The sequence below is a fragment of the Notamacropus eugenii genome, chromosome 3, assembly GCF_028372415.1.
Source record: "Notamacropus eugenii isolate mMacEug1 chromosome 3, mMacEug1.pri_v2, whole genome shotgun sequence".
NCBI lineage: Eukaryota > Metazoa > Chordata > Mammalia > Diprotodontia > Macropodidae > Notamacropus > Notamacropus eugenii.
This window is the reverse complement of record NC_092874.1, coordinates 348,530,363-348,548,763: the sequence shown is the minus strand read 5'-3', so window position 1 is coordinate 348,548,763 and position 18,401 is coordinate 348,530,363. Positions and strand designations below refer to the sequence as shown.

Here is an 18,401-nt window from a genome sequence, read left to right as displayed (position 1 = left end):
CACACACACACAGACACGACTGCTGTGAAAATTACTGGTTGACCTAAAAACTGAACACATTCCTGGGGGCAATGAGACAGTTAGCAATTAAAGACAGTTCTGACAAATGTCAGCAGTCAAGAAAGAATCCAGCTCTTTGCCTCTTAAGAATAATTTTCCCCTCCCTTCCTTCCACCTCCCTCTCCCCATCTTCCCCCTGCCCATTGTCAGTAAAGGTATTTGCTTGGAAGAAGACATCCCATTCAGCAATTGGAAAGTCGGTCAGAAAGAATTTAATAAACAGAGGGGAGGATAAAGACACTGTATTCCAGATAGACATGGTTACTGAGAAGCATTCATTCAAAGCCAAATTCAACTTTAAGGAGCGTGATCTCTGGCAGGAAGAGAGCTACCAACTCAAAGGACAGCTCTGTACATTGAGAATTCCCTTTGCAAACAGTAGCAGACAGTGGGAGTCCAAGCTGAGCAGCCTGCCTATGAGAGACCTTGAGGGGCAGGGGAGGAAGGATTGTGAGAACCCTATAGAAGAGAAAGAACCCAGCAGTGATGAAGGCTTGAGTATCTTTGGCCATATCTATTTCCTATACATATGGCTCACAACCATTGTACTTAAGTTTTTGTCCCATGGATTCTGTATATATTTGTGGTATCATGCGGTCCAAGTTTATGGAGAAATGTTTTGTAGCTATTATTTTTACTATGCCATCTATCTCTTTTTGTCAGATATTTTTTATTAAAGAATAGCGATGCTCAGTTAGGGGGAGGAATTAAAGTTACTTGGAATTATCGACCATGTTTAATTCTTAGTTGTCCATGACTCACTTGACTGAGTTGGTGATGCCATTAGCCATAATCATTTAGGAGGAACTAAGAAGGACTGAGTAGATAATAGCTGAAACTAAATCAGATGACATAACCACTGGACGTGTGCAAAGCATTTTGTTTTTGGTTGAGCCAATTCACAGCTTTCACAATTCCTCCAACACTAATTACAGTATACTCCCATCTTTTGTAGTCTTTCACAATTTACTGGGTGTGAGGTAAAACATCAGAGTTGTATGGATTGTTTGGATTAGCATTTTTCTTATTGTTAGTCATTTGAAGCTATGTTCTACAGGGGTCTTAATAGGTTGTAATTCTTTTGAAAAATGAATTTGATCTTTTGGGGAATGACTTTTCATCTTACATATTTCTACTAGCTGCCTATCTGTATCTAATTCTAGATAGATCTGTACGCATATTTAGTTTTATCTATAGATGTAGATATAGAGATCTTGGCTATCAGACCTTCATCAGAGATACCTGAGACAAAGATTTTTCCCAGGCTTATCCTAGTTGCAAAAAAACTTTTTAATTTCATTCAACAAAAATACCTATTTCATCTTCGTGATATCGCTTGTTTACTTAAGCTTATTTACCTTCGAGTTACAGTTGTGAAGGTACAAGATCTGATTCTCTTCCAACGTTTTTAGTTAAGACTTTTAACATTTGGATCACATATCCATGTTGAATTTATTATGGTATCTGCTTTCCAGGTTTCCTAGCAATTATTATTTTCCACAAGGAATTTATGTTTTCAAATTTATCAAACATTGACTTATTGAGTTCATTTGGTTCAGGTACTTGTTTATTATTTAATATGTTCTCATACTTCCCGTCATCATTTTCAATGTTTTTGTTCCTCCCAATGAATTTTTTGTTTGCCTAGCTTGAAAGTTTTATTAGTATTGTACCAGATATATAAATTTACATTGTATCATCATTTTTATTATATTGGTATAGTCCAATCATAACCACTGAATGTCATTCCATTAGTTAAACCATTTTTTTCTGTAAGAAGTGTTTTGTAATTGTATCTGTACAATTCTTAAGAATATTTCAATAGATTAATTCATATATTTTATTCATTATGTAGTTTTGAATGGAACTTCCCTTGTTTATTGGATTTTGTTATTGCAAAAGAGTAATCCCGCTATTTTTGTGATTTTATTTTGCATTCTGCTACATTATTGAAGTTATTGTGCCAATTAGTTTCTTTGATGATTCTCTAGATTTTCTAAGTAAATCACGTCACCAGCAAATAATAGTTTCATCTCTTCCCTGTCTCCATGCCCTTTTTCCTCTTCTTGTATTTCTATTGCTAGCATGTCTAGAAATATGTCAAATAATAATGAAGAAAGGAGGCATCTTATTTTATTACTAGAAAAATTTCAAGGATTGATCCTTTGTTAGGATATTTATGTATGTTTTTCAGTCATATTAAAGAAAAGTCCTTCTAGGTCTGTGTTTTTTGATTTGTTTTGTTTTTTTCAAAAGAATACCATAATTTCTCAGAGACCTTTTCTACATCTTTTGCTAAAGTCTTGCAGTTTCAGAAGTTATTATTCACAATGATGATGTTCATTATTATCCTGACATTGAACCATTTTTGTATTTCTGGCATAACTAGAATAGTTTTCTGGGTTGTTCTGGAAAAATCCCTGTAGTAGCAATATGCCAAGATGGTTCTCTGCACAAGCCATTGAGTTTATCGTGTGTTCTTTACATTGGCAACAGAGGCTGGGGAATAAGAAAAATGATGAAACATTTCAAGTATTCAAGTTCTCCAGTATTAAGTCATTAGAATTTTACCTTGTTAGAGTTCTTTCTTTTTTTACTTCATGTATTTAGCTGTAATTACTTTGCATACAGTACATAATCCCTGTTGGGAAAGGGAAGAATCAGACTGGGAAAAGTGGTTAATCCGAAATCTGCAGCCTAATGCAGCCTAATGCCATATTTTCTTTATTGTCTGTTAGGTCATGTTGTTGATTCATTGACTAAAAGTACTACTTCTTTTTTAATAGATAGAATACTTTTGTCAACATTATGTGGGAGACAGGAGAAAAAGAAGGACAAAATATAACATCACCATTTGTAAGATCAGAAATTGTATGCCAATGACAAAAAGTGAAGTCAACAGGAATATTCATTTTTCTGGGCATATGTTATAAATGCAGGGGTTTTTTATATATTACATTTGAGGTGTTGGAAGTACATCCAAGTGTAGCTATACTGTAGACAATGCTAGATATGATTTTATATCATGAAAAAGAGATCGTCTCAAAATTTAGATTTAGAATGAATGACAAGTGTTATCTTTGAAGTTGTTGGAGTAAATGTGTTTGACAAGATACAATATATAGAATGAAAAGAAAAGCAAGAGTAAAAAACATTAGATAAGGAAACAGTGAAGATGACAGAAAAAATGGAAGTTAAAGACCTAGGACAAGAGGAAGACTGTGGGGTGTCACGTAAGCCAAAAATGGAAAGAATGTCTAAAGGGATAGAATATTCAAGGAAGATGAGAGCTGGAGAAAATGCCTTTGATTTTGGCAAAATAATGTCATCAGTGACTTTTGAAAAAAGGAATTTTCAGTGAAAATACGTACAATCAAATATTATTATATTTTATATGTGCATTATATTGTATTTATATTATTATATTTTATATATAACATACCATGCACTATTTGATTCACCTATCTAAAAAAAGAAATAAGGTAAATTTGGCATAACTTTTTATTTTTAGTGAACTGTTTCCATTGTGCATCACTTGTATTTCTACAGAATATTTCATTGTGCTCACAGACTATTTACTAATCAATTTTAGGATTTTTCTGGACATCAGTGGCTATGGTTCATGTACAGTTCATTTGATACAGCTAGGTGGCATAGCAGATAGAACTCTGGGCCTGAAGTTGGGAATAGTTGAGTTCATATCAGGCCTCAGACCCTCCCTGAGCAAATCACTTATCTGATGTCATGGTCCTCTTCAAAAACGAAAGACAAACACAACCTGTGAGTAGTCCGAGCTGCCTAAATGGGGAACCAGCCAGTTGGGTAACTCAACTCGACCTCTTCCTCTCCCTCTCCTTCTCCTCTCCAAAGGAAGGTAAATTTTGATGGCAGGAAGCTGCCCAGTTAACTTGGAGTTTACTGATTAGATTCCTTCCTTTTTTCCTTTCTTTCTTTTTTTCTTTTGTTTTGTTTTGTTTTTATTTTATTTTATTATTATTATTTTTTAATGTTTTACAATCACTGCCATAAAATTAAGATTTTATCCCCCCACACCTACTCCCCACTACTCCCCTCCCTCCCCACGACAGCATACGATTCTGTATAGGTTCTACATATACTTTCCTACTGATTTCCTTTCTTTCATACAGTCTCTTCCTTTCTCTGTTTCTCTTTTCTCAAAGAGCAGACCTTAAACCCATTTCACTCTGGATCTCATAGATTGCACCACAATAGATCCCTACCCAAGCTCTACTTAATGGCTATGTTTTGGTCCCGCCTGAATAAATGTCAATACTAACTGTTTCTCTTTAGGCCAGCAACCCTGAGGGTCAAATGAGACATTTATAAAACACTTAGCGCAGTGCTTGACATCTTTCTTATATTTCAGTAGAATGTAAGCTCCTTAAGAGCAAGGGCTATTTTGTTTTTTCTTTGTATCTTTGGTGCCTGGCACATGCTAATCACTTAATATATGCTTACTGATTAAATTAATATGAGGTCCAAGGAAATAAAATAGCTTTGTGATTACTAGTCTATTAAGAACTTTCATTTGATGTGGATTTCTCATATGCTTTAATGTTATGGAAATTCAGTTCATGGTATTCCAAGCAAGAGAAAAACATTTTCTAAAATGGAAATTTATAGAGCTTGAGGGTCCTACACATCCTTGTTTCCGTCTTTCCCCACTCCCCTTATCTTCCCTTTTCTTCCTCTTATCATCACTAGTTTCCTTTCCTATCCTAGTTCTCTTTTAGTCACAATTTCACATCTTCTTCCTGTCAATGCTACCTTTCTAGAAAATCTGGGATAGATACATGTAGTTTTTCTATGATGTACTGGATATGTGCAGTAACAGTGCACCAGGTATAGGGCACACAAGATATATGAGTATCTAGGCACTCAAATGTCCAGGAGCAGCTTTAAATTTCTCTTTTTTAAGATCAATTCCTCCAACGTCTTTTCTAACTCCAAATCACAAGATTATAAAATCCTTTTAAATACATGGAACTGAAGGAAAATTTTCCTTTATTTATGAATTACAAGTAGATTTGTCATTGGGCTAGGGGTTCATTGACTATGATGGTTTAAAAAGACTTAGTAGATACGTAATGAACATCTGACTGGTAAATCACTGTACACTTCAGTAGCAAGTTTATAGCTAAAGCAATGAGCAGCATACAAATTTTTTCTAAATAAATGGTATATATTAAAACTAGGTAGCATTTTTGTTTGGTTTTTCCTTTACTAGCATAAAGAAATTAAGTGCTAGATTTTATGTACTATGAAGACTAATTTGACTTGAAGAAAAGACTTGATCAAAAAGAGATTCACTATAATTAGGCAATAATATTTTCTGAGCTGAATCACATATGATACATTTGCTGTTAAACAACAAGGATACAGTTTAATAATAGCTTGTGCCAATGTGGTTGCTTATATGCTCTTACTTTAGAATGACTAACCACTGCATAGAAAAAAAAGTAAGGTGGACATGTGAGCCAAATGTTTCATGGGTTGAATTAAAGTTGTTTGCCTCCATTTTGTCATGAAGGACAGAAGGGAGGATGGGATTATCCCTCCAAACCCGGCACAATATGTAGAATAATTGAATTGTGATGGTAGATGTTAGAAGCTATAGCAAAGAAATCTGAGTGTTGTAAGTGTGGCTCTAAAACCAGAACCCTCTTAGCTCTGATTTGATGCCAGAATGAAATGAGACACTTGAGAATCATTGAACAAAAGTGGTTTACTTTTGTACAAACACAACAAGAACATGCAGCAAGGATTCAGTGGCATATAGGTTCCCTGTATACAGCATGCATTGTCTCCATCCAACCTCATCAGGTCAGTATGTCATTAAGGTATAACAACTCTCATGGTCTCAGGCACCCACCAAGTCTGAGAGGCTCCAGCTATACAGGTTGGGACCTTTTATGCCCACAGCCATAAAACTGCCTCAGGGAAACTGGTACCAATCAAGTTGTAAGGAAACTGCCTCAAGGAAGCTATGCCAATCAGGTTACTTGGAGGAGGAAGTCAGGTAAGCTATGTCACGAAAATGTTTTCCTATCATATACCACTCCTTGGTGACAAAGTTCTGATGAACTCCTAAAGAACCTTTCACCATTTAAATTATTGGACAGTCTTCCTGGCAAGGAAATAGGAGAAAGGGCAAAAAACAAACAGAACAAGATAAAAATAAAACAAAACTATAAAGGAGGATAGAAGTCAGAAATCCTAAGCCTTTTCTTCCCCATTTAGATAGACTAAATCTCAAAGTCTCACAATCTGACCAATGCGATGAGTAATGTCACATTTTTTCAGTTCACAGTGTAGAATGTACTATGATATAGAATGATGATGATGAACCAGAGATGCACCAAGAATATCAGAGCTACAGCACAGTGATAATACCTTTAGTATAGCCACAGATTTCTCCTCTTGATGTGAAATGGTGGTAAGCAGGAACAGATCCAGGAATATCAGGGCCTTTGCATGGATGCTTCTAGCACAATAAACAATTCTTCTTATATCAGGGTTACCTGTAGCAAATTTCAGTTATGTATGCCTCTCTTGTAGCAGATGGAACCATTGGTTAACCAGGCAAATTAGCATTCTTCAGAAGCCAGGTCGTTATAGCTGAGAGCCCACTGAGCTAGTGAAGAAAACAACATTCCCAGGTCTACAGCAACTTCTTGGCATAGTCTGTGAAAAGTTTAAGGGACCCAGGCAAGCATGAGTTTAAATGTACCATTTCCATTTAGCAATAGAAGTCTCCTGTGCTCTACCCATCTTGCTAGTGGGACCATCTCAAATCAGTCAACCCATAAGAGGCAACTCTGGACAATGGGTGATTGTATGACCCTGTGTCATCTGCTAAGTAGCAACTAGTACTCAGTAAGAGACAAGGCACTACTTTTCTTTATTTTTTTTAATATGCACATGAAACTGCAAATCTATTATGTACAACTTGCTATTCCTTTTAAATATACAATAGAGTTATCATGCACATTTTTTCCCTTCTGCCCCCCACCCTAGAGATGGTTACCAATAGACAAAGAACAAATCATAGAAACATCAATAATTTCATTAAACAGAATGACAATAATGAGACAACATATTGAAACTTATAGGATGCAGCAAAAACAGTGATCAGAGAAAAAAGCATATCTCTGAATGCTTGCATCAATAAAATAGAAAAAGAGCAGACTAATGAATTGGATGTATATTTAAAGAATTTGAAAAGGAACAAACTAAAAATTCCTAATTAAAAACTAAATTGGAAATCCTAAAAATTAAATGTGAAGTGAATAAAATTGAGTATAAAAAAGATTGAATTAATAAATAAAGCTCAAAGTTGGTTTTATGGAAAAAAACAAAAATAGATAAACTATTGATTAATTTGATTTAAAACAGAGAGAGAAGAAAACCAAATCACTAGCATTAAAAATAAAAAAGGGTGACTTTACTACTGACAAAAATGAAATCAAAGTAATTACAAGGAGTCATTTTGCCCAATTATATGCCAGTAAATTTAACAATTTAAGTGAAGTGGAAGACTATTTGTAAAAATGTAAGTTGCCTAGATTAGCAGAAGAGGAAATAGAATATCTCAATAGAGATATTTTTAAAAAAAGAAATTGAACAGACCATAAATGAACTTCAAAGTACCAGGACCAGGTGGATTTACAAGTAAATTCTATCAAACATTTAAATACCAACTAATTCTGATATTAAATAAATTGTTTGGAATAATGGGCAAAGAAGGGATTCTACCAAACCCCTTTTATGAAACAAATATGATACTATGACCAAGTGAGATTTATACCAGAAATGCAGGGATGGTTTACTGTAAGGAAAACTATTAACATAATTGATTATATCAATAATAAAAGTTTTAAAAAAATATATAATATCAATAGATGCAGAAAAAGCTTTTGATAAAGTATATTTCTATTCATTTCTATTTTTAAAAAAACACTAGAAAATATAGGCACAAGTGGATTTTTCCTTAAATTGATAAAAATCCATTTATCCAAAACCATAATCAAACATTATGGGGATAAGCTCAAAGCCTTCCTAGTAAGATCAGGTATGAAACAAGGATGCACACTGTCACCAGCATTATTCAGTATTATCTTGGAAATCATATACTTGAAATATCCCAAACACTCAACTAAAAAGTTAATTGAAACAATAATTTTAACAAAGTAGCATGATATAAAGTAAATTCACATAAATCATCAGCATTCCCATATATCACAAACAAAACACTGCAAGAAGAGATAGTGAGAGATATGTAATTTAAAATAATTATGGACAGTATAAAATACCTAGAAGTATACGCCTGCCAAAACAAACCCAGGAACTATATGAACAAAATTATTTTTTAAAAAACTCTTTATACAAATAAAATCAAATTTAAATAATTAGAGAAATGTTAATTGCTCATGGATAGGGAAGGCCAATATAATCAATTTTTTTTAATTTTTTTAATTTAATAATTAATTTTACCTGAATTAATTTATATATTCAATGCCATCCCAATTAAATTACCAAAAATATTATGTTACTGAAGTAGAAAAAAGAATAACAAAATTCATTTGGAAGAACAAAAAGTCAAGAATATTGAAGGAACTAATGATAAAAATGTAAAGGAAGGAGGTTTAGCAATACATAAGCTACAAGGCAGTAATTATCAAAACTGTCTGGTACTGGCTAAGAAATAGGTAGATCAAATGGAACAGAGTAGAAGTACAATTTATTGCTGCAAATAAATATATAACCTTGTATTTACGACTTAAGATTTGGGGATAAGAATTCATTATTTGGAAAAAAAATTATTGGGAAAACTGGAAAGCAGAATGGCAGAAATTGGGCATAGAGCAATTATCTTTTACCATCTTTACCAAATACCATTTACCAAGATAAGGTCAAAATGATGCAAGACTTAGATATAAAAAGATACTACAAGAAAATCTGAACATGGAATGTATTACTTATTGGACTTATGGATAAGCAAACAATTTATGAATAAACAAGAGATAGAAGAATAGTGAGATGTAAAATGGATAATTTTTATTACATTAACATAAAAAATTTGTACAAATAAAGCAAATGTAGCCAAGATCAGAAGGAAAGCAAAAAATAGTTGAGGGGGGGGCGATTTTAGAGACAGTTTCTCAGATAAAGTTCTCATATCTCAAATATATAAAGAACTTTTCCAAAATCTACAAGAATTTGAGTCTTCCCAATTAGTAAATGGTCAAAGGATGGTCCCTCACAGGCAACCTCACTGACTCAACTTCTCTGAGGTGGCTTCCTCGAACTGATTGTCTCTAGCTTCCCTGAGACAGCTTTCTGGGGTGGGCATGGAAAGGTCCTAGTCAAGTGGATTTGGGGCTTCTCAGACTCGTTGGGTGCCTGGGACCAGGACAGACACATGGACCAGATACGTTTCCAGATGGAGATAAGGGGCTCTACATCCAGAGAAACTAAGTGTCACTGTATGTATGTTGGATAGTTTTATTGTGTTTGTACAAAGTAAACCTCAGTTCAGTGACACAAGTGTCTCATATTTCATCTCAATATCAAATCTGAATTAACAGAGCACTAGAGTTAGAGATGCACCTTACAACACTGACTTACTTTACTACTTTTTATTACAATGCACTGTACATGTCTAAGGTGAAATATTTTTCTCTCCTCTGCAGTTCAGAGGCTGAAAATGGCGTGGAAGAGAAAAAGAAGGCTGGCAAGTCACCAGCACCACATATGTCAACATCTCCTGACACAGAATCATTGGACCAGAGGAAAATCGCTTTCTTAAGGTAAAATCCTAAATCCAAACAGAAAAGAATTACTTTTTTTAAAAAGTTTTCAACACTATTCCAGGAAACTGATTTTTTAGAAGATTCATAACATTTTTATTACAAAATAATGCAATTTGGGTTTATTTCTTTAATTCGTGGCATATTTTTCATCTTCTTTCAGTTGTATTTTCCCATGTATGCATAGTAACTGGGAAGGAGGGAGGAGAATGATTTACTAATTCTTGAATGATCATCTGAAATAATATTTAAATCTCCCAACTGGGAAATTACAACAGGAGGAGAGGGGAAGGAAAAGAGAATTTACTGATTCAAACAACTGACTGTTGGCCTTGTGGGGATGTATATCAGGTTATTTCTTCTTCCTGTAAGCAATGGAATGAATGGAATGGATCCAAGAATTGCAATGTTAGAATGTTAGGCACTATAGTTATGCAGTCTGTTGTACATATCAATTCTACCCCTCTCATTCCTATTAACTTAAGGTGAGCATTAGCCTATGGGGGTAGCGAAAAGTGGGTAAAAAAGTAGGAGATATGGCTGTCAAGGAGAAGGATTCTGTTAAGAGCTGAGGCAAGGATGAAGTGAAACATGACTGAGATCCTTCCTAAAATGGTTGCCCTAGGAAGTAGTGGGAGGTGGAAGGGATGAGAGGAGATAGGTCATAGAGCCAGAATCTGTCAGAGGCAGGACTTGAATCCAGGTCTTCCTCATTCATGGCTAGTTCTCTATCCCCTACATGTCAGGTTGCCTCTTAAAATTATGAGAGATACCAAGAAACACCACTCGCCCTCCAAAAAAAAAAAAAAAAAAAAAAAAAAGAACTTGACTGGTTTCTAATATGTTAGTCATTTATTAAGGGAACCAAAGAAGAAAAAAATCTTGTCAAAATCCATAGAGACAAATACTACTAGCCAAATAAGTTCCTCTTATACGAAAGGGCTCAACTCTGCCTTTTGAATGAGGGCAAGTCATTTTAATTTATTGAGCCCTTATTTCTTCTTTGGTAAAATAAGGCAGGTGGACACAATAACCTCTAATGTCCTTTATAAAACTATGAACCTTTGAGGAAGGAGCTTCTTTCTAATAGGAATATGTTTATTTTCAAGAATAAAGAATTAAAGCTTTCTTTGCTGATTCTTTTACTTTTGAGATCCATAAATCACTGGAAGATCACTTCCACCCATGGAAGTACCCTCACTCCCCTCTTTCTGAAAGGACACCCAGCCTAGCCATCTCTCAATTTCTCAGCAGCCTGCCATCTGTACTCCTTAATCATGCCCAATAACTAGAACCTTCCTCACCCCTTCTCTTTAGCTTTTTTTTTTGAGGGGGGGGGGCTTCCCCGATTAAAATGTAAGCTCCTTTAGGTGAGAAATTTTCCTTCTTTTCCATTGTATTCCCAGAATTTAGCACAGTGCTTGGCATATAAGAAATTGACTCGAATATCATTCTCTGTCTCTTACTTTCAATCTCTTCCTATGTACAGGTTGTTTCCCTGCCACCTACAATTGCATTTCCCCATCCTTCAAAAAACCTTTGACTTGATCTTATCATCCTCACTAGGGACCTTCTATATGTCTTCTCAAACTCTTTGAGAAAGCCATTGAAACTAGGTGTTTTTACTTCCTCTCTTTTCACTCTCGTTTCTTTACCTTCTACAACATAGCTTCCAACTTCAAGTTTCTCACCAAAGTTACCAATGTTCTTCTAATATTTGAATCAAATCTTCTAATCTTCAAATCTAATGACTTTTTCTCAATCCTTGTCCTTGACCTCTCTGCAGCATTCAACACTTGATCACTTTCTCCTCCTGGCTATTCTGTTCGTTCTAGGTTATGATGTTGCTCTGTCCTGGTTTACCTCCTACCTATCTGCCTGCTCCTTCTTTAATCTTTGACCAGTCTTCATCCAGGTCATGCCCAGCAACCATGGGTGTCCCCAAAAGCCCCATCTCCTGGACTCTCTTATCTTTTGCCTCTGTACATCTCAGTTGATGATTTCATTAGCTCCTATGGATTCAATTATCATCTATGGAATTATTCCCAGACCTATATAACCAGCCTTAACCTCTTTACATCTGGCATCATCACTTGTCTTTTGGACATCTAAAATCAGATGTTCTATAGCCAACCCTATAGCTATCTCAAACTCAACATGTTGCTTATGCAGAACAAGATGTGATTCCTAATTGGTTGAGAAAATGTTGAGCATGACACTGACTACCTTCTGTAAGGGACTTAATTCCATGGTTGCAGATACACATGGAGAGCGAACGATCTCACACAGAAGTTCTATGAGTAGTCTCTAGAACTGCAAGCCCTGGAGGTCACAGAATATGATGGCACTCACTGTCATACATGTCTGCAGTGCCAAGGTTGTTAGTGTGACATTTTAAAATCTCTCTCCAAAAGAGGTCCCTGGAGATCCTCTCTCTGTATACATCTCCAAAGTTTCTCTCTGAAATCTCTGACACAAAATGAAGGTCTTCATGCAGGTATTAGCATTATACTCAGCATTCTTTTTTGACTGTGTTAAATATATTCAATTTTTTAATTGAGAGAGACTGTGTTTTCTCTTTCCAGGTCTAAGACCAGTAGTGACGGCCTCTCCTTAGCAAGTGACAGTAGGAGTGATTCTAAAACTGACAACAAAAATGACTGTAAGACTGAAAGGAAAAAGTCACACTCTACAAGTCAGGTAATTCTACAAGTTCTTGTCCTTCTTCCTCCACTTTCTCCTTTCTATTCTTATTCTTCTATCTCCATTTAACAAACAGTAAGAGGGCTCAAATTCAGGCTACAAGAAGTAGAATAAAGAAGATTTAAATAATCAGCTAGCTTGCAGACTCAGATTCTAGCTATCTTTTAAAGTTTTATGTATTGTGATTTTTTTAGATGAATCAAAATAGAAAATGTCCAAGAAATCAATAAAATAGTTTGTAAGCAGCATAAATGCAAGAAGTATATGCCATTTACCTTTCATTTTCCCTTTAGTGCCTAGTGCTAGTCCCTGAACATAGTTTTATGAGAGTTAATTGCATTAGCATTTATGGAACTGTTTCGATTTGAGAGGTTTGAGATGTGTGTAGATAGACAGATGAAGAGACAGACAGACAGACAGACAGACAAACAGACAGACAGACAGACAGACAGACAGACAGACAGACAGACAGACAGACAGACAGATAGATAGATAGATAGATAGATAGATAGATAGATAGATAGATAGATAGATAGATAGATAGATAAATTTTGCTATCTCTTGGAAGAATCTTATGAAGTAAATGTTTATTTATTTTAACAGATATAGAAACTGAAGCTTAGAAAATTAAATCTAGTGCATTATTCCCTTTTTGATACTTCCAAAATTTCATCTCATTTCCTGTTAAAAATTTTCCAGTATAGACCTGGGAGGAAAGCAAGGTTTGTATAACCACCAATATGATCAGAAAGGATGTTCCATAATTCAATTTCTGTCTTACTTGCAATTCACTAATCTTGTTGATTTCACTGTTTCTTCATGTAGCTGGGAGGAAAAGTCACAAGCAATTTAAAAATTCACTTCTTTTTCTGAAGAACTATATCAAATATTCTTTCAAGATGTGCATAGTTGTGAGGAAAGAGAAGAGGTTTTGGGGGGGGTGTAAATCATGGAAATCAAAGAAGGAAAAACACTCAATGATTGATGGGGATCATCCATATGTTTTGTTTCCATTGCAGTATAAAGCAAATGTGCACTTTCACAAGTTATTTCTGGAAGTCCCAAGTGAGGAACCACTGAGACAAAGTAAGTATTATTCTGTTTTATTTTTAACACTAGTGTTTAACACATTGCTTTCTTGGAAAATTAATTGGAGGGAAATCACCAGATTCAATAGACCTCCAAAACCAGTGATGACAATTTGACTGTTGCTGAAACTGATCCATAAAAGACAATAAAGTAGTAAAAGTTGATGCTACAAAGGCAGAAATAGTCAAATATCACATTTACCTTGAATTGAAATTCCTGAAATTAGGTTGTCCGAGGACCAAGAATAATAATCAATGATGATACACATTAACCAGAAGGGAACAAGTGTATTGAAATGGATAAATTTGAGACACCATAGTGTGATTATTATAATCACTATCAACCCTAAGCAGGTTATTTAACTTTCTTCAAGTCTTGTTTTCTTCTGTCTACAATAAGGATAATAATGCTTTCACTACCTACTTCATATAGTATCATCTCCATTTGAGAAACTAGCACACCAAGGCAATGGATTGTTGTAAAGAAGGCATTTTATGGACAGTGTGCACTTTAGAAATGTGAATGGTTCTTATTGTGATGGCACTGGGTGGTATTATTGTAGAGTTTCGAACATTCCATTCTTACCTTTTTCAGTAAAAACATGCTAAAGCTCATCAAGATGATTCCAGAGCTGCAACTAGGGCAGGATTATTGGGCTTTTATTCAGAGGACCAAAATCTAGAGAGTACTGATAGTTCTTCAACAGCATAGAGGGGAGAACTGCTTAACAAATTCTATTTGTTAAAAAGGGAAACTATAAAATGACTTACTTCTTCTCCTTATAGGCTATAAATAAGGCAAGCTGTTTCCTGGCATATTTCTACTATTCTCCAGGAGCTATATCCTCCCTAGTGGTCAAATGAACTAAAAATCAATTTAATATCATTTATCTGAGGCACAAAAATTCTAGCTATATTTCTAGATATTTCCTACAGTCTCTAAAAGAAAGATGTGTATCATGAAAAGCTGTCACTTCGGCAAGAAGTATATTAGAAAAACTTAGTTCTCTCTGGAACCTCCCAAAGGAAAAAATATGCTAAGTCAGGAGGAAGAGAGGTTGCTGGTTATGTGTTATGTCAATATGTCATCACGTGGAGAATTATATATACATTGGGAAATTCTAGGAAACCAATCTTTAAATCAGAGTATTACCCTTCAATTTTTATTTTTTAGTTTGGTTTGGAAGTTATTGAGATTTATGAAACAAAACTTTAGTTCTAGGATCAGCAATTTTATTTCACCAAAGAATCACAATTTTAGCAAGTATTATATGAAGTCAGATAATAGACTATATATATATATACATATATATATCTTCCCTTTGCTTCTCCCTCACAAAAATATTTTCCCTTGACTGAATAAAATTGTGCATAATGTCATATTTTTATATATTGTTTCAGGTTTTACTTGTGCTCTGCAGAAGGAAATACTGTACCAAGGAAAACTGTTTATATCAGAAAACTGGATTTGTTTTTATTCCAAAGTCTTTGGCAAAGACACCAAGGTTAGTAAGTAATTAGAGGAGAAATAACAAATCTCTTACAATCAAAAAATTAATATATTTAGAGGTTATCACTGATATACTGAACATCTGAAAGACTTACAAAGAGCTCTTTTTGTATCCTTACTTTTTTATACCTAGTTTCCATGGGTTCTTTACACCAATAGCAAATTCCTGTTGCCATATAGCTCATGATTTTGTCCCTCTTTCCCCTGACATTATGAACTTGGAAAGGTGAGTTTGGGCTTCGTGGATAAACATCTTCTCCTGGATACTCTCTCCTCTCGAGGTTTCTGTGACAATGCTGTCTCTTACTGATTGATCCTTCTCTGTCTTCAATGATTTTTATCCAGATCACTCTCACTAACTAGGGGTGTCATCCAAGGCTCTATCCTATACTTCCTTCTCTTTTCTGTGTTCCTTCACTTGGTGATCTCATCAACTCTTGTTGATTTTATTATAATCTACACACAAATGATTCCCAGATCTATAAATTCAGTTCTAATCTTTCTCCAGAATGTCATGTAACCAACTGCTTTTAGGACTATTTAAACTGGATACCCTACAGCCATCTCAGACTCAACTTGTCCAAAATAGAAATTATCTTTCTCCCTGATCCTTCAGTCTCCTCAACTTTCCAATTATTGTCTAGGGCACCCCCATCCTCCCAACCATCCAAGTTCACAATATCAGTGCCATCCTCAGCTCCTCACTGGCACTCACCCCATATTTTAAATCTGTTGCCAAGTCTTATCATTTCTACCTTCACAATATCTCTCACATATGTCCCCTCCTCTCTATTTACTCAGTCTTGTATAGGCTCTCATGCCTGGATTATCACAATAGCCTTCTGATTGGTCTGCCTTTCTCAAGCCTCTTCCCATTCCAATCCATCCTCCTTGAATACTACAATGATTTTCCTAAAGCTCAGATCTGACTGTTTCATTTACCCTGTTAATTCCAAAAGCAAGTATAAAGTCTCCTGACTGGCATTTAAATGTCATCCACAACCTGACCTTTTTCTACCTTTCTAATTTTTTTATACTTTACTTACCAATGTGCATTATACAATCCAGCTACACTGGCCTATTTCTTGTTCCTCACCCATGACTTTTCATCTCTTGATTCCACACCTTTGCAATGCCTATCTCCCATGTTTAGAATGCCTGCTCTCCTTTCTATGACCTGTTGGCTTTTCTGGCTTCCTTCAAGATTCAGCTCAAATCCACTTTTAACAAGAAGTTTATTCTAGTAAATTCCCTTTGAGATTAAATTTCATCTACCCTGTATGTACTCTGTATGAGCATAGTTGTTTATACATTATCTCCCCCATTAGAATGTGAGCTCATTAAGGACAGGTCCTGTGTTTTTGTCTTTGGTTGTACACTCAGGATTTGGCACAGTGACTGGTACATAGTACGCACTTAATAAATATTCGTTGACTATCAAACTAGGGCACTGAAATTTAGTAGATAGTGGCAGAGCCTGTACTCCTTAAGTATAGAAACAACTGATATAAGGACCAAGTAACAAGAATAATTATTTAAAATAAAAAGCTACCAAAGAGCCTTATTTTTCTCTGTGATAACACCGTAGGTGAGCTCTTGCAGCAAAAAAACAATTTAAAGTCTATTTCAATAGTCAAGCCAAGAAGTGACAATGGCCTAAAATAGCATGTAAGTGATGAGAATGGTACGTATACAAGAGAAGAAATAAAGGTACAAGCCATCAGATATGATAACAGATTGAATATATGGAGTGAGAGTGCATAGTTGAGGGTGGCACCTAGGGTTGTGAGCCTTAATGACTAAGAGGATGGTGACTGCCAAAGGAATACATAATCCAAAAAAGTTTAACAATCCCTGATACAGAGGGAAAAGAGAAGAGGTCCCAGGACAGACCCTTGGTGGACACCCCTAGTGGATGTAACACAGATGAAGATCCAACAAAAGACTTGAGAACTAGTGCTCAGACAGGTGGGAGAACTAAGAAAAAGCACCATCATGAAAACTTAGAGAATGCCCAGGAGAAGCCAGTCAATTATGTCAAAAAATGCAGAGTCTAAAACAATGACTGATAACAACCCATTGGATTTAGCAATTTAAAGATCATTGGTAATTTTGGAAAGAGTAGATTCAGTTGAATGATGAAGTCAGAAGCTAGATTTTAGAAGGTTTGGAAGAGAATGAGAAAAGAGAAAGGGGAGGTAACAGTTATAGGTGGGATTTGTTTATTTTTTAAGAAGTTTAGCTACCAAGGGGAGGAGAGATATAGGATAGTAGCTAGTGGGGATAGTGAGATCAAATGACTTGATCAATATCAAGGGATCAAGATCTAGATTTTTTAGCATTCATTTTTTTAAATTTTGAATTCCAAATTTCATCCCTCCCTCCTGTACCTCTCCCACACATTGAGAAGGCAGTAATATGCCATTCATGATACATGTGAAGTCATGCAAAACATATTTCCATATTAGCCATGTTACCAAAGACAAAGCAAGAAAAGTAAAGTGAAAAAATATGCTTTAATCTGCACTTGGAGCTCATCCATTCTCTTTGAATGTGAGGAGCATTTTTTATCATGAGTCTTTTGGCATTGTCTTGGATCATTGTACTGATCAGAGTAGTTAAGTCTTCACAGTTGATTACCATTATCCATGTTGCTGTTACTGTGTATATTGTTCTGGTTTTTCCCCCTTCAGTTTGTATCAATTCATATGTCTTCCTAGGTTTTTCTGAAACCATACATTCCATCATGTCTTAGAGCACAATAGTACTTCATCACAGTTATGTACTATCATTTGTTCAATAATGTCCAATTGATTGGAATTTCCAATTCTTTGCTACTACAAAAAAGAATTGCATATGTATGTATGCACACATACACACACACACACACACACACACACATACACACACACATGCACAGACATTCTTTCCCTCTGAGCTTTAGACCTAGTAGTGGCATTGCTGGGTCAAGGGGTATATACACTTTGGCCAGTTACAAATGGTTCTTCAGAATGGTTAGACCAATTTACAACTATCCCAAAAGTACATAAATGTCCCTATTTTTCCACATTCTCTCTACCATTTGTTATTTTCCTTTTCTGTCCTATTAGCCAATTTTATAGGTGTGAGGTCATACCTTGGAGTTGTTTTGATCTACATTTTGTAATTCATAGTGATTTGGAGAATTTTTTCATGTGACTATTGACACTT

The 18,401-nt window shown here is 35.2% G+C and overlaps 1 protein-coding gene across 5 annotated transcripts in view; it reads left to right on the top strand.

Annotated features, from left to right (window-relative positions):
* GRAMD2B (GRAM domain containing 2B) overlaps positions 1–18,401 on the top strand; it is an 82,724-nt gene that overhangs the window by 49,432 nt on the left and 14,891 nt on the right. For all 5 annotated transcript variants that reach the window (XR_011964434.1, XM_072597222.1, XM_072597221.1 and 2 more), the window contains exons 2-5: positions 9,774–9,890; positions 12,476–12,590; positions 13,613–13,679; positions 15,083–15,186. Coding sequence is in view for 4 of the 5 variants with exons in the window: in XM_072597222.1 (XP_072453323.1) it covers positions 9,774–9,890; positions 12,476–12,590; positions 13,613–13,679; positions 15,083–15,186 (403 nt within the window). In the remaining variant the exon portion in view is untranslated. The remainder of the gene's footprint in view (positions 1–9,773; positions 9,891–12,475; positions 12,591–13,612; positions 13,680–15,082; positions 15,187–18,401) is intronic.